This window comes from Dipodomys spectabilis, unplaced genomic scaffold (genome assembly GCF_019054845.1).
Source record: "Dipodomys spectabilis isolate Male_0828 unplaced genomic scaffold, ASM1905484v1 ptg000021l, whole genome shotgun sequence".
In the NCBI taxonomy this organism is placed as follows: domain Eukaryota; kingdom Metazoa; phylum Chordata; class Mammalia; order Rodentia; family Heteromyidae; genus Dipodomys; species Dipodomys spectabilis.
This window is the reverse complement of record NW_024870698.1, coordinates 8502513-8528268: the sequence shown is the minus strand read 5'-3', so window position 1 is coordinate 8528268 and position 25756 is coordinate 8502513. Positions and strand designations below refer to the sequence as shown.

The 25756-nt window shown below is 45.3% G+C and overlaps 1 protein-coding gene across 2 annotated transcripts in view; it reads left to right on the top strand.

The window, feature by feature from the left end:
- Sel1l3 (SEL1L family member 3) overlaps positions 1-25756 on the top strand; it is a 113805-nt gene that overhangs the window by 76103 nt on the left and 11946 nt on the right. For both annotated transcript variants that reach the window (XM_042674814.1, XM_042674815.1), the window contains exons 14-21: positions 61-123; positions 3427-3603; positions 5973-6100; positions 10243-10326; positions 19859-19949; positions 20096-20180; positions 21659-21768; positions 25456-25583. In XM_042674814.1, the coding sequence (XP_042530748.1) occupies positions 61-123; positions 3427-3603; positions 5973-6100; positions 10243-10326; positions 19859-19949; positions 20096-20180; positions 21659-21768; positions 25456-25583 (866 nt within the window). The remainder of the gene's footprint in view (positions 1-60; positions 124-3426; positions 3604-5972; positions 6101-10242; positions 10327-19858; positions 19950-20095; positions 20181-21658; positions 21769-25455; positions 25584-25756) is intronic.

Genomic DNA, 25756 nt, shown 5'->3' with positions numbered 1-25756 from the left:
GGTCCTGGGGATGCTCGGAGGTTATTTCCCCCCTAATCATGTCTATTTATCACTGTTTAGGGTCAAGGAGTACAAAAGAACAGACGGCTTGCCTTAGAGCTGATGAAGAAAGCAGCCTCCAAGGTAACGCATGCGCAAGGTCAGCAGACACGGGTCCCCCACAGCCCCACACGCTCACAAGTCTGGGTGATGAAATAGCCAGCCACTTCCACGGGGCCTAGGTGGGAACGGGGTGGGGAGGGGCTGGCCGGCTCCCTGATAGGTTGTTTTTTGAGTTACAGCACACACATTGGGATTAGCAACATTCAAAAGCTAAATTCACCTTCCCGTCAATATAATTCAGGCTGATTTTGTTTGAAGGCTGAAATTATCATCATGAGCCACCCTGATAACAAGCAGCAGGGCTCCTTGAAATTGAATGGTACAAATGCCATTGAATTAGGGAGACCCAAAGTCTTAATTTTTTGAAAAGTTAACCCTCTCCTGTCCAATTCGCATTTGCTTCTTGCGCTTTGATGCTGAGCTGTTTACTAAGGTCATTACCAGCTTTGGGAATTATTTTGCCAAGTTAACACTAGTTAACGCTTCCATCATGTCTTCAAGTCAGCAAGTTTCTACATAAAGATATAGAATAGAGGTTCTTATAGCACTTGAGAGAGGTGTGTATTTGTGGGTGCATGTGTGCACATATATACCTCATGCAAGCACATACAAACCCAATGCATGTACAGCATGTACTTTCATGTGCTCCATACATTTATCTGCATACAGATTTGCAAGCACATAGATTTGCAGAAACCACTGATTCTATACTTTGACAAGGCAACGTTATAACTCTTGAGTCCTGGCAGTGCCTCTGTTCCAGGGCTGCTGATACTAGCTTGACTCATTAGGACTCAGTAGCTGTGCTGATTTTTCTTCCCCATTCTTCTTGAGATGCTCAGACTGCCCTGTTCCAGGAAGTGGGACCAGGGAGGGAAAAACTCAAGAGGCATCTCTCTAGCCAGGGGCTGTGAAGAGGGAACATGATCCAGAAAGAGGGACCTTGCTGATGTGCACACCTACTTCTGACCCAACCCCAGTAACAGAACAGGAATTAAAAAGCAAACCAACAAACCAATGGTGGTCTATGAGAGCACAGTGCCCAAAGCATCCAGAGGGGCTTCCAGTGGGGCATCCAGAGGGTTCCCCAGCAGGTGAAATGGGCATCTCTTTAGTGCCCCCTAGTGGTAATTGCACATCTAGGTGCTTCACTTTGAGTGTCTCCCCCCCCCCAACCCCTCCAATACCCACCACCTCACCAGAGCTTACACAAGGATTGGAGAAATGAAGTCTTGTGCCCTGGAGTCTTAATGTCTTTGAAGTGTGATTCTTATTTACCCACTCAGCCTAATCTTTGTCAGGCACTGTGGTGAAAGATGCATAGAGCTTGATTTTGGGAATTAGAAGTTACACTCAGGCAGATCTACTGATGTACCTGGGTAAATGGTTCAGAGTGAAGTCTGAGTACTAAGCAATAAGGCAAGATTTCTTATGGGCTCAGAAACTGCAATATTGGGAGAAGCAGTTCTGTAGAGATTTTAGCCAAACGCAAGTACATCTTCATCAGAACATGGCCTCTCCAGATGAGCACAAAAGCCATTTGATGAGCTCCCTCTGTAGGCATGTCCAAAGCAGGTTCCAGCCACTTTAGGGTATGACCTTGTCAATTCATCCAGTAACATGCAGTCTGTAGTCCTTGCTGAGAGCTTACCTTCCCTGGGCTCAAGAAGGATGCATGTAGCCCCAGCATCCTAGCCACTCAGGAGGCTGATATCTGAGAATCTTGGTTTGAAGCCAGTCCAAGCAGGAAGTCCATGAGACTCTTATCTCTAATTAATCAGCAAAAAGCTGGAAGTACATTTGATCGTATTATTGAAATGAACTTCAGGAAATGGAAACAAGAGGTTTTTCTTTGTTGCTGGTAAGGGAATAAAAAAGCTGAAATTGGAGGGTTAGCTCCAATGGTAAAGCCCTAGCCTTGAGCAAAACAAACAAACAAACAAAAACACCTCAAAGACAGGCCCTGAATTCAAGCCCAAGCCCAGCACACACAAGAAGAAGGAGACATGAATGCTTGTGTCCACAGCATTGGCGCTCCCTGAGTGTCACTCTCAGGCTGAATATCTCGGTAGCCTGGGGATGGCAGCTCTACTCTCAACCCTGGAGATGTAGGATGTGGAGTCCCTTTGGTTTTGTATCAATAGTTAAAGCATGACTTTTATTTTTTGACACAGTATTTGCTGAGTAGCTACTCTATACATGGGATAAAAATCAAGATGTTAGGGACAGGGAATGTGGCTTAATGGTAGAGTGCTTGCCTAGCATGCATGAACCCCTGGGTTCAATTCCTCAGTATCACATACACAGAAAAAGCTGGAAGTGGTGCTGTGGCTCAAGTGGTAGAGTGGTAGCCTTGAGCAAAAGAAGCTCAGGAATACTGCCCAGACTGAGTTCAAGCCCCAGGACTGCCCCCCCCCCAAAAAAAATCAAGATGCTAGCTGGTCGCTGGGTGGCTCACGCCTGTACTCCTAGCTCCTCAGGAGGCTGAGATCTGAAGGTCGCAGTTCAAAGCCAGCCAGGGCAGGAAAGTCCATGAAACTTAATTAACCACCAGAAAATTGGAAGTAGAGTTGTGTTGTAGTAGAGCACTAGCCTTGAACAAAAAGGACTCAGGGGCAGTGCCTAGGCTTTGAGTTGGAGCCCCATGACCAACAACAACAACAACAAAAAGAGACACAAGGCTAGTGTAACATGAAGGAACACTTCCTTTGATCAGCTCCAGATTCCTATGAAAGCCTTCTTTCCTTCTCCACCCTCCCCTTCTGCCTCAGCCCCTTCCGGACTCTGAACCCCTTGAGAGCTGGCGACAAGCCGTACTGAGCTCTGCAAGTGGGTCATCAGTGCTGCTTCCCTAGCAGGGCTTGATGGCGTTCAGGCAGACCGAAGGATCCAATGGGCAGCCGCTCACCTTGAAACCGTGCCGCAAGGGCAGGTTCAGGCCACCTGCACAGTGCAGGGCTCCTGAGTTTCACGGGCACTGTGGATCCTTAGGGTGAGGAGAGGCATTTGTAGCTCTGCATGACGATTTAGAAGCCCATGTCATTGCTGAGCTGGGAGGCAGAAATCCCAGCAAGCAGCCGGCAAACCCCACCAGGGCAGTCTCCTTGACGGGCTCATGTTTCTCACACTTAGATTGTCTTTAGTGCCATCTGTCACCCCGCCTCCCCCCCCACCCCGCCCCCTCCATCCACCCAGTCTCCCAAGAAAGGGAAGGTTCTGCTCAGGCTCAAGCAGAATCCACAGCAACGGCTTCCAGATCTCTTTAGATTTCATTTAAAACAAACAAAATAAGAATCATTGTTTCTTTCTTGTTTTAAAATTCAGGGGTTGCACCAGGCAGTCAATGGCCTGGGATGGTATTACCACAAATTCAAGAAAAATTATGCCAGAGCAGCAAAGTACTGGTTAAAAGCAGAAGAAATGGGGAACCCTGATGCATCCTACAATCTGGGGGTCCTATATTTAGACGGCATTTTCCCAGGAGTTCCTGGAAGGAATCTGGTAAGTGAGCTGAGACCAACCGGAGGATGTCGTCATCCAATCATGAGAGCTTGTGGAAGGTGCCTTGTGTGCCAGCCTGAACTATATACCAGAGAGGATCAAGGCATGAGGATGTGGTCTGCCTTCACCGAGCTCAGGATCCAATATGGGGCCAGGAGGGTAAAGAACAAAGGATGCATTTCTCCAGGTGCCGAGACATAGAGGCACCATGCAAACAGATCTAGAGAGGAAAATTGGGAAAGGCCAGCGCAACCAGGAGGGCTGTGTGGAGGAGGCTGAGGCGTGAGCTAGGAGAGGGCAGGCAAGTGAGGCAGGTGGGAATGAGTGAGACATGACCACCACACCGGTCTCACTAGCAGTGCAAGAGTGGGTGCAGCTGGGGTTGCCTAGGGTTCCCTTGTGCCACAATACTGAAGCAGAAGTGCAGTGGGTCTTTGGTGTTGTGTGTGCCCTGCACCTCACACAACAAGCAGCTCACATCATACTATGACAATGCCCATGCACCACACAGTGACAGAGTCTATCTGTGAGCAGATAGGTAACTGCATCCTACACTAGGCCGAGTCAGCATTGGAATCCCAGGGGAATGGGACCCTCTCTATCCAGAAGCAGCCGGTGAACAGCCACCCCTGCCAGGCACTGGTCTGTACAGGGCCACAACAGCAGGCCAAACAGCCCTACTCTGGGCCAGCTTCCATGCCCCTTTGGGGGACAAAGACAATCACAGATAGCTGATATGAGGGGAGGCGGGGGTTAAAGCAGCACACTGGGCGGGAGAGGTGGAGAGATGCTATTTCACAAGGGGAGATGGGGAAGTTGCCTCTCATGAGGTGAAGTGACATTGTGCAGGCTCCAGGAGTCTCCTGGTCACATGGAAGAACATTCCAGTGGGAGGTGGCAGATGGGGCAAAGGCCCTACAAAAGGAGGCAGGCTCTGTGAACTAGAAGTAGGAGCAGTCAGCGGGCTGATGGGAGATGAGGCTGAGGAGGTGGATCACCATCTCACCTTGACACCCAGCTTTGCCGGGAAGTGCACACACTCCTGCAGCAGGCGTGTGCTGAGTGTAGAAGGAAGTTTGGAGAGAGTCATTAACATGCCAGAGGCCACATGGCTCGTCCACCGAGCCAGAACCTCGAACCTAACTGCCTGCAAAGCACAATGCTTCCAAAAAGAACAGTTCATGGCGGGCACCAGTGACTCACGCCTCTAATCCTCGCTACTTGAGAGCCTGAAGTCTAAGGATTTTGATTCATTGTTGAATTCTGTTGCCTTGTATTTTATTAAGAACTTTTGCATCTATGTTCATCAGCTGATGGGTCTATGGTTTTCTTTCTTTATTGGGTCCCTGCCTGGGTTGGGGACAGGTGTAATACTGGCTTCATAAAATGTATTTGGTAGTGATCCTTATATCTCATGGAAGAGCTTGAGGAGTATTGGTGCTAGTTTTACTTTAAGGGTTTTGAAGAATTCAGCTGTGAATCTATCAGGACCTAGACTTTTCCTTGATGGAAGACTCTACTACTTCCTTGATCTCATTGCTTCTTATGGGTCAGGATCACATTTCGAAGCCAACCCAGACAGGAAAGTCCATGAGACACTTATCTCCAATTAACCACCAAAAGACTGGAAGTAGAACTGTGGCTCAAATGGTTGAACCTCAGCTGTGAGTGAAAAAGATAAGGGAAAACTCCTAGTCCTGAATTCAAACCCTAGTACAGACACACAAAAGTCCTGCATGCACATGCGCACAGGTACATGTACACACACAAAGCAGTTCACTGCTCTGTAAATGATGGAAATTCATTATTTTCATTGCCAATGTAAGTGTTTGTTTTCTGTATTTCCCTCCACCTCTCTGATTACCCACAAGGCTGATATTTTTAGGCATTGAAAATGTCTGGTAACCCTCCCACACATCTGGGAGCATGGATTTATTTTATTGTCATATTCTAATTCTCACCTGCCTACTGGAAATGCAGTTTTTGTGCATGAGTTTAGAGAGGTATTAAGCAAGGTTAAAAAGCCAATGCCTGAGTTTTCACCCAGCATAACCTGTGACGTTGTCTCGGGTCTAGCGCTCAGGGGTGGCGATAGAACAAGATGTCACTGGTGCTCTGTGATTTCAGGGTGTCTTATGTATGGAGTCAATTTAATCAGCACAGTAGCTTTTGGCCAGGTCATATGTCCCTGGCTTTGGTGATGAGCTGTCTTCCTGGAACTGTTGCTTGTCCTGGTTTTCTGACAAGTGTCAGAAGTCACAAGCCCTGGTAAATGTGGGCCTTAAAATCCTCCCCGCCCTGGCTCTGGTGGTGGAAGCGCTGGGCCTGGGTGCCACCACTGACAGCCTTGTTTGGTCTTCTCTTCACAGACCTTAGCCGGGGAATATTTCCACAAGGCTGCCCAGGGGGGACACATCGAGGGGACCCTGTGGTGTTCCCTCTACTTCATCACTGGCAACCTGGAGACCTTCCCTAGAGATCCGGAGAAAGCTGTCGTGTAAGAATGACCAATGTTGCCTGGGATGGGAAAGCCATGTCCTCTTATGCCACCTGAGAAAGGGGGGCTTCCCTCTTCCTCGCTCCCTCCCTCCCTCCCTCCGTCCCTCCTTCCTGCCTTCCCTCCCACCAGCCTCTTTCTTCTTCCCTCCCTCCCTTTTTTTCCCTCCCTCCTATACTTTGCTTCCTCTCTCCCTTTCTCCCTCCTTCTTCTCCCTCCCTACCTCCTTTCCCTCCCTCCTTTCTGCCTCTCCTCCTTCCCTCCCTCCCTCTTTCTATCCTCTTTCTCCCTTCTTTCCTTCTTCCATCCCTCCCTCCTTTCTGCCTTCCTTCTCTCCCTTGCTCTCTCCTTCTATCCATCTTGCTTCTTTCCGCTCCCCTCTCCCTCCCTTCCTTGCTCCTTCCTCTGTCCTTTTCTCCTTCTCTTCCTTCCTTCACTCCCTCCTTTCTTCCTTTCCTCTCTTCTTCCTCCCTCTCTCCCCACTTTCCATCTTTCTTCCTCCCTTCCTCCCCATTGCCCTCTCTCTCTTCTCCTCTATCGCTTCCTTTTCCCTCCCTCTTGCCTTCTTCCTTTGCATTTTTAAAACTAGGTTTCTTCTTTTATCACTTATATATGTATTTAGTTCAGAGAGCCCAATCATTGACAAGGCAATTTTTAGTCTTTTTAAATTAAAAATTAACTAAGTCATCAAGGAAAACAGGCAATCCCTGCCTTCCAACCCTCCCACCGCACCCCACCCCCACTTTCTGCTCCTGGAATAAATCACTTCCAATCTTCTCACTGTTTGTCTTCCTGTCTCATGTTCATGCCACTGTCTTTGGTGGTGGTGTCATAGGCCTTGTCCAGTGATGCCCTGGGAAAGCCCCGCTGTGGTTCTTTTCCTCTGCCATCTTCTCTACCAGCAACTGACGCTCTCTGCATGCTTCCATCTTCCCAAGAAAATTACCTGGTGTCAGGGTTGACATTGTCAAGGCCATGTGACTGCCACGTGGAGCAGAGCCACGTTGCAAACGATGCGTTGCTTTCCTATCTTAGGCGATGTATTCTTTCTACGAGACAACAATCATAGTTATCCTCTATTTGCTTAGCCCTCTCTTTATATATATTTTAATCTTTTTTTCTCTACCCTTTGATATCTCCAAATTCTCCTCCACCTAAATCTCCTCTTGATATAGCCAGAACCATTTGGTATTCTTTTTGTTGTTGTTGTTCGTTGTGGGGCTTGAACTTTGGGCCTGGGTGCTGTCCCTCAGCTCTTCAGCTCAAGGCGAGTACTTCACTGCTTGAGCCACAGCGCCACTTCTGGTTTTCTGGTGATTTATTGGAGATAAGAGTCTCATGGAGTTTCCTGCGAGGGCTGTCTTTGAACTTAGATCCTCAGATCTCAACCTCCTGAGAAGCTAGGATTACAGGTGTGAGCCACCAATGCCCGGCTACCACTTGGTATTCTTGAACCTTCTTGGTAGAATCTCTCAGGACAGTGCTATGACCGGAGGCTGATTTGGACACCAGCGTGCAGGTTCTCTTTTCCTCCATCTACCTGTTTTGGAGAGACTTCTTTGGCCTTCTTTGCTGGACCCCTTTCTTCCTCTTTCCTGGCTTACATCCAGGTTTTTGCCCAGCCTATCAAGTAATTTCTTGAAGAATGGCCACCAGGAGGCACATTTTTGAGGTCTTGCCTCTGAAAATGTTTTCTTGGGTTGGCAAACCTTGACCCACAGATAAAATGTGAATCAGGCCTGTTGTGGGTAGCACCAAGTGCTAAGCATTCCTTCTTTGAAGAGGAAGAGGAAGAGGAGGAGGAGGAAGAACAGTAACAAGACCACTTGTGGCCACACAGGAAAATATTTTCCATCTTGCCCTTAACAGAAAAACCCCATTACCTAGCTGTCTTGCAGGCTACCTCCTAGCTACACATTGGTTCTCCAAAGTGTTTGTTTTTTTTCTTTCCTCATGAGATGTGTAGCATCAACCCATTCTGACTTGAACATGGTAATCTAACTAACTAACCCTGGCTTGAAGGCTTTTATCAGTCATGTGGCAGAACTGGTGTGAATCTTCTTGTTTTGGAGATTTTCCTGTTGTTTGTCCTTTACTGTTGATTGCTGGCTTAGTTCTAATATGCTCAGAGAACATATTCTGAATGGTGGCAACCTTTTGAAATTTATGGAGAACTACTCCATGATCAGAATGCAGTCACTTTTGATAAATACTTTCTGGTCCATTTTGTGAACTTGATGAATTCAATGTCAGTGTATTCATCAGTTATCTCAAGTTCATTAATTATATGGCTCAGACCTACATCCTTTCCGATTTGTCTTTTGTCTATTTACTGTATTAGTTATGAACAGAAATGTGTTAAAATTCCCCATTGTGCTTATAGATTTATTCGTCTCTCTTTTCAATTCTGTCAGTTTTGCATTGTGTATCTTGAATTTATGACATAGAGTCACACAGATTGATTTTTTTTTACCTTTGAGTTGATACTTTTATCAGCTTAGAGTTTATCTCCATAGATGCTTCTCACCTTAGCCTCTGTTTTCTGATGCTCATTCAATAATACCATTTTATTGTCAGAGGATATATATCTTTTTCCCCCATCCTTTTGCTTTGAATATTTTTGTTCCTTAATTTTAATGCATATCTCTTATAAGTCACATATAACTAGGATTATGTACATTACTTACTCAATTTGGCACTTTTAGTTTGTAGCAGTTACATTTACTCTGTCTACATTTAATGTAGTCATAAATATATTGTTTCATCTGTTTTGTTTGTGCCTTGTCTTGCCCTTCATTTGTATTAATCAAGTTTTTTGTTATTGTTTTTTTTTGAAGGGGGGTTCTTTTGGTTTTTTTGTTTTGTTTTGTGTTTGCTAGTACTGGGGTTGAATTCCGGGCCTTGGCTCTCCTTTGCCTTTTTCAAAACTCAAGGCTAGTGTTCTTTCACTAGAACAACACCTCCACCTCCAGCTTTTTTTTTTTTTAGTTGGTCATGGGGCTTGAACTCTGGGCCCAGGTTCTGTCCCTGAACTCTTCAGCTACAGGCTAGTGCTCTACCACAGCACTGCTTCCTGTTTTCTAGTGGTTAATTGGAGGTAAGAGTCTCATGGACTTGCCCAGGCTGGTTTTGAACCAAGATCCTGAGATCTCAGCCTCCTGAGTAGTTGGGTTACAGGCATGAGCTACCAGTGCCCGGCCACTTCCAGCTTTTTGCTGGTTACTTCAAGATTGGAGTCTCATGGACTTTCCTGCACAGGCTGGCTTTGAATTGTGTTCCTCAGGTCTCAGCTTCCTGAAGGGCTAGCCACCAGTGCCCAGCTTTAGTTAAGATTTTCCTTAAGACTATTTCTCCCTTTTACTTCTTTTTTTTTTTTTTTTTGTCGGTCGTGGGGCTTGAACTCTGGGCCTGGGCGCTGTCCCTCAGCTCTTCAGCTCAAGGCGAGCGCTCTACCACTTGAGCTACAGCGCCACTTCCGGTTTTCTGGTGGTTTATTGGAGATAGGAGTCTCACGGTCTCTCCTGCCCAGGCTGGCTTTGAACCGCGATCCTCAGATCTCAGCCTCCTGAGTAGCTAGGATTACAGGCGTGAGCCACCAGCGCCCGGCATCCCTTTTACTTCTTGATCTGTGTTCTTACACTAGTCTTTTTTTTCTTTTTAAGTCTAAAGATTATATTACCATTTCATGAAGCCCCACATTAGGAGACAGACAAAAAACAGAAATCATATGATAAATTAGTAAATATATTTTACTTATTTTAATTTATATTTTGTGGCACCTAGGACCTCACCCCTGAAAGTCAAGTACTCTTCCACGGAGCTACACTACTAGGCTCAATAAATATAGAACTCTTGGTGGAGATTATTTTCTCCGTGGCAATAGAGACTTTTCATTATGTATGTCGCATGTCTTTGTTTCCATTGAACACCATGCTAAGCATTCGTAAGTAAGGCCGCTAAGTGCAAAGCCTTCAGAGTGCATTTGCTTTAACTTCTTCACATTCAGTTCCGCCTTGTTGCTTTGTAAAAATTCTAACAAGCAAAATATTCCCCAAATGGGATTTATCGAGATCATATGAAGAAAAAAATGATTATTTAATTTGCCACAATTTGCTTATTTTTCCGTTCCCTTTCCTTTTCAGATGGGCAAAGCACGTAGCTGAGAAAAATGGCTACTTGGGCCACGTCATTCGCAAAGGCCTTAACGCCTACCTGGAGGGATCCTGGTAAGCTTGGGTTCCATGTTAGAGCCAGCTTTCTTGCCCCTTACCTTTTGGTCTATCAGTAGAGGCTTCGGAAAGGGAATGTGTTAAAATGCAACTGAAAAAGTAATTTGCAGGGAAATCAGAGCTTCTCAGTAATGCTATTCAGAGCATCACAGACTGATTGGCTGTTGATTGGAAAACATGGCATTTCCATGTTTAATTATACACAAAAATTAGTTCTCTAGGCCGAGTGTCCACAGCCATCAAGTTGCGGCATACACACACAAATACATTGATCCTTCCGCTCCTTCCTCTTGGTTTTAGAACTGGGGACCACATGAGAGGTGAGAGCCTCTGCCTTTCCTTGAAGTCCAGTATCTTCCCTTCTTGGGAATAAGGATCAGTATGCTTAAGGCTGACTCTGGGTACCTCTTTTCATAGATGGTTTACTGTGTTTGTCATGACCGAGAGTCTAGAGTCTAGAAGTGACTTGCTAGAAGTCACTTGCCAGTCTCCTGTGTTAAAACCAAATGATGTCCCCTTCTTAATCTACTCTGTGTGTGTGTGTGTGTGTGTGTGTGAGAGAGAGAGAGAGAGAGAGAGAGAGAGAGAGAGAGAGAAAGAGAGAGAGAGAGAGAGAGAGAGTGTGTGTGTGTGTGTGTGTTCTGAGGCTTGAGCTCAGGGCCTGGATGTATTCCCTGAGCTTTTTGCACAAGGCTAGTGCCACAGCCCCACTTCTGGATTTTTGGTGGCTAATTGGAGATAAACTCCACATAGGCTTTCCTGCCTAGGCAATCTTTGAACTGAGATCCTCAGATCTCAGCTTCCTAAGTAGCAAGGATTACAGGTGTGGACCACCAGCACCCAGCTTGACCTTCTCTTAAAACTGATGTGTCCCATCTTGTCCTGTAAGAAATTTGAACTCTCTCTCTCTCTCTACACATACACACACACACACACACACACACACACACACACACACACACACACACACACGACTTACAGAGTCCATATTGTGCAGAGTGGTTTGCACATGAGCAGTCACCTCTTCAAACACTACCTGGCTGCTTTTTCTGGTCTTGTCAGGGCTGGTGCTCCTCCTTCGTGTCCCCTCGGGCCACATTTGCTTGGCTGTTTTATTGCCCAAATGATCTGGGTATTTCCATTCTCACTAAAATGGATATGCAAATCAGCAAGTATGCCTTCAGTCCACCCCTCCAGGACATAAGAGCAGGCCGGGTGTGAATCACACCTTGATCTGAACTTTAATTAAAAATAAAAATACAGATCTGAAAGAACGTTATTGTCCCTTTTGGCTCATCACTGACACACAAATCCACAGATACCATCTTGGCAAGCAAGAATCGTACATTAGAGCACGTGGGAGAAATGAGCCCAGTGAAAAAGGCATGGAATACAGAGTGTGTGTTGTTGAAAGTTTATTGTCTGTGGCCTTACTTTGCACAATCGGAAAGAAATTACCTTAAATGAAACTGCTGCTTTCCAACTATAAGTATACCTTTCCATTTTTGTGGGATGTCATCTTGTTTCCTGAGTGAATCTCATAAAACTCAAATCTGGAGCTGAGCGTGGTGATGCATGACTGTAATCCTACAATCTGGGAGGTTGAAGTAGGAGGACTCATGTTCAGAGCCAGCCTAGGCTTCACTGTGAGACTTGTTTCTGTGAGTGTGTGTGTGAGCGCACGCGTGTACGTGCATGTACTGGGGCTTAAACTCAAGGCCTACATTCCCCTTATTTTTTAAAAATATAATTTTATTGTTATTACTAAGATGCTGTAAAGGTGTACAGAGCCCTTATCTATTTTTTCTAGAGGCTGGTGTTACCACTTGAACCACAAGCTCCATTTCTCACTTTTTGCTGGTTAACTGAAGGTATGAGTCACACAGACTTTCCTACCTGGGCTGGCTTTAAATCTCAATCCTCAGATCTCAGCCTCCTGAGTAGCCAGGATTACAGGCATGAGCCACCAGTGCTTGGCTGTGTCTCTGTTTCCAACCAAACAAAAAATAAGCAAAACCATCTCTCAAATCCAACTTGAGCACTCTCTCTCTCTCTCTCTCTCTCTCTCTCTCTCTCTCTCTCTCATTCTCTCTCTTGTGTGTATGTGGTGCACATATACATTCTCTGTTCCCCCAAAGCTTCTCAGGTTGAAATCAATGTTCTAATTTCAAAGCATTTCTGTGCATAGCATATCTACACACACACACACACACACACACACACACACACACACACACACCCTGAAATGATACAGTTTTCCCCATAAAGAGAATGTTTGCTCATAGCTAAGCTTTCTTGCCTACTTTTCAATTTAACCTCACAGTGCGCGTGAGCTAACGCGTGTAAATCTATACCACGGAAAGTTAGGTGAATTAAAATGTCTTGTTTCCTTTCTCAGAGCTCTGAGATTCAACATGGGATTCCCCTCCCTGTTTGGGGTAGCAGGGAAGGAGAAGTGTACTTTGCACTGTGTGTGTGTGTGTGTGTGTGTGTGTGTGTGTGTGTGTGTGTGTGTGTGTGTGTGTGTGTTTATTCCAGTTAGCAGATTCAAATGCAGGCGTCCTGACACACACCACAGGGGACCTTTGCTGCCCCGCCCTTCCACATGCATTTTCTCACATGCTCCATGTCCAGCTGGCCTCAGGGCCCTAGCACCTGCTGTTTCCTCTACCCCAGGAATCCCACCTTACTCCTTACTCCTTCTGACCTCCCATGTGAATCTTGGCTGGTCTATCTCATGGCTTGTATCCTGGTACTTGGCAAAAAGTCAGAGCAACCATAACTCTGGGGCCATGATCAATGTACAAAGAACTTGTGGGATTGGAGGAGAAAGGCTGCTGTCTGTCTGTCACTCCTGTGAGCCTTAATGGCAGAGGTGTAGGTAGTATGGCCTTGGAGGATGGATGGGATTTCCCCTTAGCCATGCAAGGAACAACATTTACTCTAAAGGGACATTGAGGGACAAAAGCAGAAATAAGTTTGGGGTAAGTCTGGAAGTGGGGGGGTGAAGGCTTGAACTCAGGGACTATAAACACTGTTCCCTTAGCTTTTATGCACAAGGCAGGCTCTCTACCACTTGAACTGCAGCTCCATTTTTGGCCTTTGGGTGGTTAATTGGAGATAAGAGTCTCATGGACTTTCCTGGTTTCAAACCTCCATCTTCAGACTGCAGCCTTCTGAGTAGCTAGGATTACAGATGTGAGCCCTGGCACATACCTCTATGTCTGGAAACTTTAAAGTCATTTAATTTCTATGAGAATTAAGTATAGAAATATATGTGTGTGTGTGTATATGTATGCCAAAGAAATATTCTCATATGGAACTTGGAATAGCAGATTATACACTTTTTACTTTATCTTAAGTAGTCAAGCAAGAAGCTGAAGTGGGGCCGGTTTGAGATCTAGGTAAAAGGAAGCCAGCATTTGCTCTGAAGATGTGGCTTGAACCAGTTAAGTAGCTTTTCTTTGTTTATTGCATAGTGATACACATGAAATCATAGGCAATGCATTTGTAAGTTCCAAAGCATAAGAATAAAATGAATGCCTGTAAACCATCCATCCTACTTGAGAAAATAATACTACCAGTACCAGCTACTCCTTCCCAACTTGTGTCTGTCACAGATTAAATTCCCCTCCCCAGAAATAACCATCACTGAATTTTCTGGTCCTTTTCTCATTTTCCTTATACATTCTGCAACCTATCCATATATTCCTATGCAACGGATTGACATGGGCTTATGTCTGACCTTTATGTTATTAAAATCATATGTCATTCTTCCACTTCTTTTTAAACTTAGTCTATTTTTAAGATTCCTACACTTTGATACCTGCAGCTTGCTTCCATGTATTACAATTTATTTACATGCTTATTTATGAATTTTCATGTAAACACTAACTTGCACGGTTTCCTCTTACTCTTAAGGACTATATGGTCATGAACATTTTTCTGTGTATCTCCTGGCATATGAGGAAGATTTGCTGTAGAATATAAACTTGGGCTGGGAATCAGTGGCTCACTGCTGTAATTCTAGCTACTTAGGAGGGGGAGATCTGAGGATCATTGTTCAAAGCCAGCCTGAGCAGGAAAGTCCATGAGACACTTATCTCCAATAAAACCACTGGAAAACTGGAAGTGGCGCTGTGGCTCAACTGGTAGAGCGCTTGCCTTGAACTGAATAGCTGAGAGACAGCGTCCAGGCCCAGAGTTCAAGCCCCAGGACCAACAACAACAAAAAAAGGGTATAAACTTGGGAGTAGGGCTCTGGGCCTCAGAATAGGCACCTGCCAAACCTTCAAGCCAATACCAGTTGTTTTCCAAGATTGTTTCTTTTTTCTTTTTTTAACTAATTTAGTCTTCTTCCCACCACTTACAAATATCTGTTTCTCCATATGCCTGCTGAGGTTATTTTGTGGTTTTGGTTTTTTTTTTTTTGGTCTGGTTGTGGGTCGGAACTCCGGGCCTGGGCACTGTCCCTCAGCTCTTCAGCTCAAGGCTAGTGCTCTACCACTAAGCCACCTTCTCGGCCTTTTTCTTTCTCTTTCTTTCTTTCTTTCCTTCCTTCCTTCCTTCCTTCCTTCTTTCTTTCTTTCTTTCTTTCTTTCTTTCTTTCTTTCTTTCTTTCTTTCTTTCTTTCTTCCTTTCTTTCTTTCTGTGTCAGTACTAAGGCTTGAATTCAGGGCCTCAGGCTCTTGCTTGGCTTTTTCCTCTCAAAGATGGCACTCTATCCTTTGAGCCATATCTCCACTTCTGGCTTTTTGCTAGTGAATTGGAGAGAAGAGTGTCAGATTGGTCTACCTGGGCTGGCTTCAAACCTCCATCCTCAGGTCTCAACCTCCTAATTAGTTAAGATTCCACCAGTCCTGGCCCCTTGCTGAGTATGACTGAAGAGAAGATTCTGTTTGGCCTGGAGAACTCTTAGTCTCCACAGAAGAAACATCTAGTACCCATACCACTGGAACCATCTTTGTCAAAATGGAGTCAAGGATGGGGGCTGGAAATGTGGCTTAGTGGTAGAGTGCTGGTCTAGCATGCATGAAGCCCTGGGTTCAATTCCTCAGTACCACATACATGGAAAAAGCTGCAAGTGGTGCTGTGGCTCAAGTGGTAGAGTGCTAGCCTTGAGCAAAAGAAGCTCTGGGACAGTGCCCAGGCCCTGAGTTCAAGCCCCAGGACTGGAAAAAAAAAATGGAGTCAAGGCAACTTGTTTCTTGGCTTCTTTCTCATGACCTTCTCATCTCCCCAGAGGTAAATAGGAAACAGACGTGGTTGGCTCTCTCTCACCTACGATGTGACTTCTTTATGCCATCTATTTTGTTCTAACTGAACGGAAGCATCCATCAATGTCCCCAGTTCATCCCTCTTTTTCATTTTCATGCGAGTGAATTTACTCTGGGTGTTATTTCCAAATTACATGTGTCACTTTGCTGCGCTTGGGCTTGTCTGTGTGGTTCCAAGATTTATGTGGGGTCGTTTTGAAAAAGAGTGTGATTGAAAAGAAGGCTTTCTGCTGTATTGGCATAATGGGGAGAATAAAAGCTGTCAGGCCGCAGGTGGTCCTTGGACACCAGAAGGAGTTAGCAAGGAAAGTCCAGCTGTCATGTTTCATTTCTCTCTGCCTTACCCATGTATGTTTTATCTGGGAGATGCATATTTTATTGCCCTTTGACTTAAACAAACCCCAAATACTTAACCCTGGAGGTTAGCTGTACGGGGGAAGCTTGAGCAAGACAAAGAGATAGAAGTTCCTGCTGAAAGAGATTCACCTTTTTCAGTACAGAAGTGAACTCCACAGAGACCCCAGGATCTTTTCCCCCACCCTTCCTATCGGAGCTGCAGCAGGCATTGGCAGAAAAAAAAAAAAAAAACCACAGAGGAAATAATATGGTTTTTCAAGAAACTGCTCAGAGGTTCTCAAATTCACAATTCATAGCAAGTAGCCAAAGAATTGATTCTTGAAATGTATTATTCTAGCCAGGTGCTGGTGGCTTGTGCCTATAATCCTAGCTACTCAGGAGGCTGAGATCTGAGGATTGCAGTTCAAAGCCAGCTCAGTCAGCAAAGTCCATGAGAACTGAAAGTGGCATTGTGGCTCAAGTGGTAGAGCGCTAGCGTTGAGCTGAAGAGCTGAGGGACAGCGCCCAAGCCCAGAGTTCAAACCCCAGGACCAACAACAACAACTCTTATATCCAGCTAACCACCAGAAAACCAGAAGCGACTCTGTGGCTCAGAGTGGTAGAGTACTACCTTGAGCAAAAAAGCTCAGGGACAATGCCCAGGCCCTGAGTTTAAGCCCCATGACCCCCAACCAACCAACCAACCAACAAACAAACAAATAAATGTATTCTAAAAGTTCTAGGACAAGTCTGTGCCAGGTCTGTTGTGAGAGCGTAGCAGGCGAACCCGAACCTCTTTTCTGTGCATGTCTTTCTTATCTGTACCCATTCTTAATCTCAGTCACATGATTGTTGGGGTATAGGGGGTTCAGCTCAGGGTAATGGAAATGAAACTTGAGGCCTGAGTGTTTTCCCACTTGGAAAGAAATCATGGTAGGGCAAGAGAGTTTTGAGGTTTGTCTTTGGGTTTCTAGCCATTAGCAAGTACTGAGCAAGTGCTTGATCTGAAATATAAGTGTAGAAATCACTGCCAATAATACTGGGAATGGCTTTTGTGTGTATGTGTGCTAATACTAGAGTTTGAACTCAAGGCCTGGGTGCTGTCTTAGCTTTTTTGCTTAAGGCTGGTACCCTACCACTTGAGTCACAGCTCCACTTCTGGCTGTTCACTGGTTAACTGGAGATAAGAGTCTCATGGACTTTCCTTCCTGGGCTCTGAACCTCAATCCTCAGATCTCAGCCTCCTGAATAGCTAGGATTAGAGTCATGAGCTTCCAGCACCCGGTATTGCAATGGCTTCTATGGAGATATGGATAAGGGAATGCGGAGAGGCTGTTTGGGGTGGGAGTGACATCTTTGTCAAATTTTAATAAGCTGGAAAAGCTGGTGAGGGACATCCACCCCCCCCCCCAGCCCCTGTGAGCTCATGCTTCAATATACAGAGTGAATTGGATGATGGTGGCATTGATGCACACGGGCACCGCGTCGTGATTGATTTTGCAGATGGAAGACAGAGGCGGGTTTCTGCTCAGTACTTCTGTTGACATCAGTGTTTTCAGACATCAAATTTTGATAGATTTTTGGTTCCTTTTTGATGGAAATGCTTACACATCCTAGAAAATCTCCTCTTGGTTTATGTAATAATAGGGAGAGCAAGAAGTCTTCCTATAAAGCTTGTTCCTTTCCACCCTCCCCTATCTCCCAGGAAACTTCACAGAGGTGAGATATTGTCTTCATAAAGTTTCTCATAGCAAATGCTCTTACCCCATGCCCATCTCCCACACCTCAGTTGGGTTTTTTTGTTTGTTTGTTTTTCCAGTCAGTCGTGGGGCTTGAACTGTGGGCCTGGGCACTGTCCCTGAGCTCTTCTGCTCAAGGTTAGCACTCTACCACTTGAGCCACAACACCACTTCCAGTTTTCTGGTGGCTTAATTGGAAATAAGAATCTAGGAAACTTTCCTGCCCGGCCTGGCTTTGAACCGTGATCCTCAGATCTCAGCCTCCTGAGTAGCTAGGATTACAGACGTGAGCCACCAGCACTCGGTGCACCTCAGTTTTAATAGCTATAGCAAAATGGGTTTCTGCTGTCCAACCAAGACACAGGGTGTTACGTTTTAATCATGTGAGTCATGGTCGGTCCAGCCAGTCCTGGTGGCAGGGGGTGTTGGTCTAATATTTGACCTTGACCTTCTCCTTCCCTCCATCGTCCCTGCTGGAAACTGAGGCATTAGCACGCCCATGTGTCTCCAAACAATTGTGAGATTACACAGCCTTCACAACAAGACCTTGTTATAAAAGATGGGGCTTTCTACTGAGCCTTTCCTGGCCTTTCTTCTGTCTGGGGGTGAGCCTGGGTTGTTGTTGTTGTTTGTTTGTTTGTTTGTTTGGGCTTTTTTGTGCTGGTCCTGGGGTCTGGCCTGGGTACTGTCCCTTAGCTTTTTTCGCTTAAGGATGGTACTCTACCACTTGAGCCACAGATCCACCACAGTGTTTTGGTTAATTGGAGATAAAAGAGTCTTATGGACTTTTCTGCCTGGGCTGGCTTTGAACTGTGATCCTAAGATCTCAGCCTCCTGAACAGCTAGGAACATAGGCATGAGCCTCCAGTGTCTGACTTATTTGTTGTTGTTATTGTTGCTGTGAAAAGGGGATATACTGTTTTGTGTTCTGTTTTTTAAAAAATGTGCACAGAATGGAAAATTGTGTATTAACATATTTTTGCATATGGGGGAAGGTTTTATGTGTGTGTGCCAGTCCTGGGGCTTGAACTCTGGGGCCTAGGTGCTGTCCATGAGCCATTTTGCTCAAGGCTGGGCATTCTACCACTTGAGCCACAGCACCATTTCTGGTTGTTTGGAGTAGTTAATTGGAGATAAGAGTCTCATGGACTTTCCTTCCAGGACTGGCTTCAAATTGCCATCTTCAGATCTCAGCCTACTGAGTAGCTAAGATTAGCCTACTGTAAGCCTCCAACACCCAGATTCTTTCTGTGTTTTGAATGGCCACAGTGAAAGTGGACTCATTAAACCAGTCACTGACTTTCAGATATTCAAGTTCTTTCTGGTTTGCTTTGTTGTCATTGTTGGCATGAACATCTCTACTCTGGACTTCTTGGCAACTAAACCTATCTCTGACTGTTCCTTTCCAGTCAACATCACAGGGAGAAGGATAGGGCTAAAAGGTGTGTGAATTCCTAAAACTTGCCAAATTAGTATGGCTACCTGGTGGTCCTTTAGAGCCATTGCAAGAATTGCCAATTGGTGTGCACACTAGGGCTTGGATAGAGGGGTATGTCCACTACCCCAACCCCTGTCATTACTGCACAGGAGAATCCTACGTCAGTCTTTGAATGGATTGTAAAGTAGTCTCTCATTGTTCTGTAATTGCCAACGACATCCAGCATTCATTCAGTCATGTGCTTTGGCCACTGCTATCAAGCGCCTGTCCTTTGCCAAACTTGTAATGCACGACAAAAGCTCTGCTTTAATTAAGCTTGTTCAGAATCCTAAGCCCTAGAAAGCTTTTCACAAAACAGAACTGTAAAGCTCAGAGCTTTTTCTTAATACCTCTTATCTCCTCTAAGCCAAGAAGGAAGAATTCAAGAGCTCAGGATTGATAAACACATCCCCAAGCCTGCGCTTGGCCTACCATTTGGCCAGTAGAGGTCGCTGTTGTATTGACTAGCTCCCAGTTTAATCTGCAACTTCAGACTTAAAGATAGAAAATAAATCAGTGCAGACAGTATTTTTAACAGTTTTTTGTTTTTTTTAAAAAGAGACACAACAAATTCAGGACTTTGTGGTTTTATAAAAGAAAACTGCCTATTTTCTGCACTCTTATGCTTGAATATAAAGCTCTCTGCAAATATTAGGAAGAACCCGTTTATGAAATTTATTGTTAATCATCTAAATTTTTAGGCATGAAGCTTTACTGTACTATGTGTTAGCAGCAGAAACTGGCATTGAAATATCACAGACGAATTTAGCCCACATCTGTGAGGAGAGGCCGGTAAGTACATGAATACTTTTCCAAGTAGAATCTCCAGGATCAAAGATCATGAATTGAGTTTTACGAGGCGGGGGGTTGGGGGAGGTAATTAGTCACTTGACCAAAATATTCATGAATTAACATTTTCCTCCTGGTTTACCTCGTAGGACCTGGCTGGGAGATACTTGGGTGTGAATTGTGTCTGGAGATACTATAACTTCTCTGTGTTTCAGATCGATGCGCCTTCATTTGGTATGTATAGAAAAACAGGTGCTGAACAGAAGCCTTGGAAACTTTTCATCTTCTGTAATGGGGAACAGCTGACAGCTTTGTGTGGCGTGTGATATTGCTAAGCAATTAGGAAGAGAAGTGAAAGACCTCTGCTAAGAAGGTTAATGCTAAACTGCTCTCCGCCGCCAGGCCCACGCCCTCCTCCTTGCCCCTGGTCCTGAGGTGTAGTGGGAACCCATGACTACTTCTCAAGAGAATGCTATGAGGATGCAGGTTCCTGGGCTGGTTATTTTGCTTTGTTACTGTCTTCCCTGTGGCGGAGTCTGGCCTTTAGGACCCGGATGTTGCTCAAGGGCTTCTGATGAATTTCAGCCAATGGGGGCCCTGGTGGGCGGGTAGCCTAGTAGGAGGCATTCCTCCCTCTGTCCACAGTTGTGCCCAGTTTCTGCCACTGACTGCCCTTCCGTGGCTCCACCCACTCCCTCCAGCCCCCTCTGCTCCCGCAGGACCAAGAGGCTCTGGTGTTACACAGCCACACTCAGACCTAGCTTCCTCCAGGCTTAGCTTTATAGCTCCCCCCCCCCCCCCCCCACCCCCGAAGCCTAGCAATTACTTTTCCATGATGAAACTTCTCTCTCTAGCTCCCCATGATGGATTCTGCTCTTCCAGTTGAACATTGGTACCTACCCTCTTAGCCACACATCAACTTTACAATAACAATAAAAATAAACTTTTTAAAAAAGGAAATGCATGGCTAAACCAAAGTAAAGAGCCAGGCAGGGGCTGGGAAGGTGGCTCAGTGGTAGAGTGCTTGCCTTGCATGCATGAGGCCCTGGGTTCCCTTCCTCAGCACCACATAAGCAGAAAAATCTGGAAGTGACACTGTGGCTCAAGTGGTAGAGTGCTAGCCTTGAGCTGAAGAGCTGAGGGACAGTGCCCAGGCCCAGAGTTTAGGCCCCACGACCGGCAAAAATGAAAAAAAAAAAAAAAAAAGAGCCAGGCACCAGTGGCTCATGCCTATAATCCTAGCTGCTCAGGAGACTGAGATCTGAGTGTTGGAGGCTTGAAGCCAGCCCATGCAGACAAATCTGACATACTCTTTTGTCCAGTTAACCAACAAAAAGCCAGAAATGGAGGTGTGGGTTAAGTAGGAGAACACCAGTCTTGAGCAAAAAATGAGAGCCCAAGGTCCTGAGTTCAAGTCCCGGCACATACACACACACACACACACACACACACACACACACACACACATACACACACACAGAACAAAGACAGCCAACACAGGTAGCAATACTTTAGATGTGAACTAAAGGCAACCTGGATGATAAGCCACTTGGAAGACAAGCTATATCCAGAGATGAGGGATGGTCAGGCCAAAAGCTAGACAGCAGGGCAACATAAAGATGTTCTGAATTCACAGTATGTAGCGAGCACACCCCCAGTGGGTCTAGAATAGAACTACTTGACCAATGAGTACATTGTCTTGTGTTCTGCAGCATATTTGAAAATGGGAGACCTCTACTATTATGGCCACCCAAACCAGACCCAAGACTTGGAGCTGTCTGTGCAGATGTACGCCCAAGCAGCCCTGGATGGAGACTCCCAGGTGAGCATCCACAGCTCCCGCTCTGAAGCAAGGGCTGAGCATCTCTCTGGGTCCTTAGGCTGCATAGCTTGCTGACATCTACGCAGAGTGCAGCAGCTCCTAGAGAATGCCAACTAGCATGGTGGCCTTGGTTGAGCCCCTACTCTGTGGCTTTCCCTCCTTACAATCTCTGGGGGCATTTCTGTCATTTCCTTTCTAATCTGAGAGGCCAGGTAATGGGTTTCTTAAGGCTAAATTACTCAGGGGAAGCAAAGATGCCAGAGCATAGTACCGGGTATGTATAGCTCTAAGCCTGAGGATGCTTCTACCAGATTCCGTGGAACTAATTCACCTGGTGGTAACTGACACTCTAGCGACGTCATCACGGTGGGTGTGGTTTATATATGGTTAGACCATGCTTCTGTAATAAGACTTCTCAATGACTGGTTTTTTGTTTGTTTGTTTGTTTGTGGATCCGGTCATGGGGCCTGAACTCTGGGCCTGGGCACTGTCCCTCAGCTCTTCAGCTCAAGGCTAGCACTCTACCACTTGAGCCACAGCACCACTTCCGGCTTTTTTTCTTTTTGCTTATGTGGTGCTGAGGAAGGGAACCCAGGGCCTCATGCATGCAAGGCAAGCGCTCTACCACTGAGCCACCTTCCCAGCCCCATGACTGGGTTTTTTTTTTAAACTTATTTTATTTCATGTATTTATTTAATTTTGTTGGGCTTGGGGCTTGAATATAAGGCCTGGGCACTGTCCCTGAGCTCTTTGGCTCAAGGCTAGCACTCTACCACTTGGAGCTACAGCACCATTTCCAGTTCTCTGGTGGTTCATTAGAAATAAGAATCACACAGACTTTCCTGCCCGGGCTGGCTTTGAACCACAATCCTCAGATCTCAGCCTCCTCAGTAGCTAGGATGACAGGAATGAGCTACCGTCACTCAGCTTGAAACTTCTTTCAAAATAATGTTCAATTTATTGAAAAGCACAAAAAGAATCTAGAGAGTTCCTGTGTACTCTTTACTTACTTCGTGTGTGTGTGTGTGTGTGTGTGTGTGTGTGTGTGTGTGTGTGTGTGTGTGTGTTGGTCCTGGGGCTTGAACTTAGGGACTACACATTGTCCCTAGGCTTCTTTTACACAAAGCTAGTACTCTACCACATTGAGCTGCATCACTTCCATTTTTTTTTTCTCAGTAGCTTATTGGAGATAAAAGTCTCATGGGCTTTTCTGCCTGGGCTGTCTTTCAACCACAATCCTCAGTTCTCAGCCTTCTGAGTAGCTAGGATTACAGCGATGAGCCACTGGTACCCAGCTACTTCCTTCCTTTAATATGAATGAAGCCATGCCAGTGAAACCATTCACTAGGGGACAGTGATATTATTTATACTTCAGACTTTGGGTTTCATCTGCCTTGTTACTAACATTCCCTCTCTGTCCCATAACCAATGCAGGATTCTATGACATCTCGTTGGTAGGTGGGAAGTATTTGTGGCTGTTTTGCTCAAAGCTGGCACTCTACCACTTGAGCCACAGCTCTACTTCTGGCTTTTTGCTGGTTAATTAGAGATAAAACTTCTGGCTTTTTGCTGGCTGGAGATAGAAGTCTCATGGACTTTTCTGCTTGGGGTTACCTTTGAACCATTGTCCTCAGATCTCAGCCTCCTGAGTAGCTGGGATTGGAAGTGCGAGCCACCAGTGCCTGGTGCCATCCTTCTTCTTTGGCCTGAGGCAGCCCTTCAGTCTCAGTAATGGCCTGCATACTTGGTTGAGTGTTTTGTAGAAGGTCTCTTGATTTTGGTCCATCTTCTGTTTTCTCATGAATAACTTTGAGATTGAAGATTTGGGCAAGCAAGAATACTACAGGGGAATATGTTTGTGTTGGGTCATATTAGGGGTATATGGGACCAGCAAGGTGCAATTCAGCACCTAGTTAAGTGGTTTCTGTTGCATCTCTCCTCTGTACAGTTTCTATTTTTCCTTGCTAATTTGTAAATATCTTGAAGGGATAGTTTGAGACAATGCAAAGATCATGCTTGGCCTCAAAAGTTTGCCCCTGAGATTTAAGTGTATTGCACCCCAGCAATAATTATTAGCCTGGTATTGTAATGATAATTTTTCTATTTCCCTCATTCCCTCTCCAATTGCTAATTGGAATTCTCCTGTGAGGATCTCAGGGTCATTTCCACATAGGAAGCTGGTATAGCCATGGCCTGTTTATGCAAGTTATGGTGGTATGCTTTGTACTCTGATCACAGAGCAGAAGTTGGAAACTTGTCCCAGCCTTCCTCTGTGTTTCTTGGATTCCTCCCCTCTCCTCCTACTCCTCTACTTCCTTTTTCCCCTCTTCTTTCCATTTCTCTTCTTCTGCCTTTCTTTTTATGGAAGTATTCAATTTCTTTATTCCCTCTCTCTATTCTTCCATTTTTTTCCCTTCTCCTCTTATAACTGCTTGCACACAGTGAGTCCTCAAGTCTCTGTTTTGTCATCTGTCCATTGGAGTAATAACGGCGCCCAATTCATCAGATGTGAGGGTTAAGTTAAATGTTTGGTGCAAGTCTCTGGGCCCCGCGCTATGTACATTCAATAAACACCAGCGATTCTATTATTATAACCACTGGAATGCAACAGCAGTTACTGCACAAGGGATTTGAGGTACAAACTCCCTCAGAAGATAACCATTGTTACTTAAAAGAGGCCTGGATAATTTGGGTTTCAGTTTGGTTATTTTTTAGAAAGATAATACTCCATAAACAACAAAGATAATGTTAAAAGAAAAGTAGCAAAGAATGTCTGCAGTTCCTTCTGTCTTCATGTAACCTTCCAGGCCAGGCCTACCAGCACATGGGTCTGCTGTGTTATCTGTGGTGTGACTGCCACTTTAAATCTGCCTTATCAATAATCACAACACTGTGTAATTAATGATATAGTATCTTTATTACTCATTGGCAGGCTGCCCTAGATTTCATTGAGCAAATGGATCTTAATGCTTTTTTTCCCCACTTTTTGGGATGGGTCCTAGGGCTTGAACTCAGGGGCTGGGTATTTTCTCTGAGCTTTTATGCTCAAGGCTAGTGCTCTACCATTTGAGCCACAGCTCCACTTCAGGCTTTTTATTGGTGAATTGGCAATAAAGAGTCTCAAAGACTTTCCAGACGTTGCAGGCTGGCTTCTAACTCTGATCCTCGGATCTCAGCCTTCTGAGTAGCTAGGATACAGGCATGAGCCACCCGTGCCCAACCCGTACATTTTTATGTATAGAAAGGAGACACTTGACATAAGATCATCAGGCATGAGTAGCACCCCAGCCTCAAAACATTTTGTCAGATTTCTGACAGGTTGATGGTGACCAACGGCCTAGTGTCTTGGTTTTGCGGCTGGTCCATTGGCATGTTTTCCAACGAGTTTTGTTTCCCGAGCTTGGATGGAAAAGGCCAGATCTCTCGGTTGACTGGCTGCTGAGCAGATGGGACGCAGCATCCTTTGTAAACCTCCTGGTTCTCCTGCAAATAAATTTCTCAGATGCATATATTTAGGGAAACAATTCATCAATGAAATGACAAAGCCATCTGGCTCTAGGGACTGCAGAAAAAAATATTTTTAGGGGGTTATAAAAGTTTATATTCTAGTGAAGGACGTGTATGTGTGTCTGGGTTATTATATGTATTCTGAAAACTTGGTAAGTTTGGTTTATGGCTTGTTTTCAGGGATTTTTTAACCTGGCCCTGCTAATTGAGGAAGGTGCTATAATCCCACACCACATTTTGGATTTCTTGGAAATTGACCCAACACTCCATTCTAATAATGTCTCCATTCTCCGAGAGCTGTACGAAAGGTCAGTCCTCTGCTTCTCCTCTAACACCAGGAACTCCAGCAGACCCCAGTGGGTGGGGCTTGCTCTAAGATTCAGGTTAGCCACTCCCTTGTTTTGCGATATCACGTGTTGGAAAAAAAGAACTCAGGATTTGCTTTGCTTGGAAAGCACTCAACCAAACCCACATTCATTTC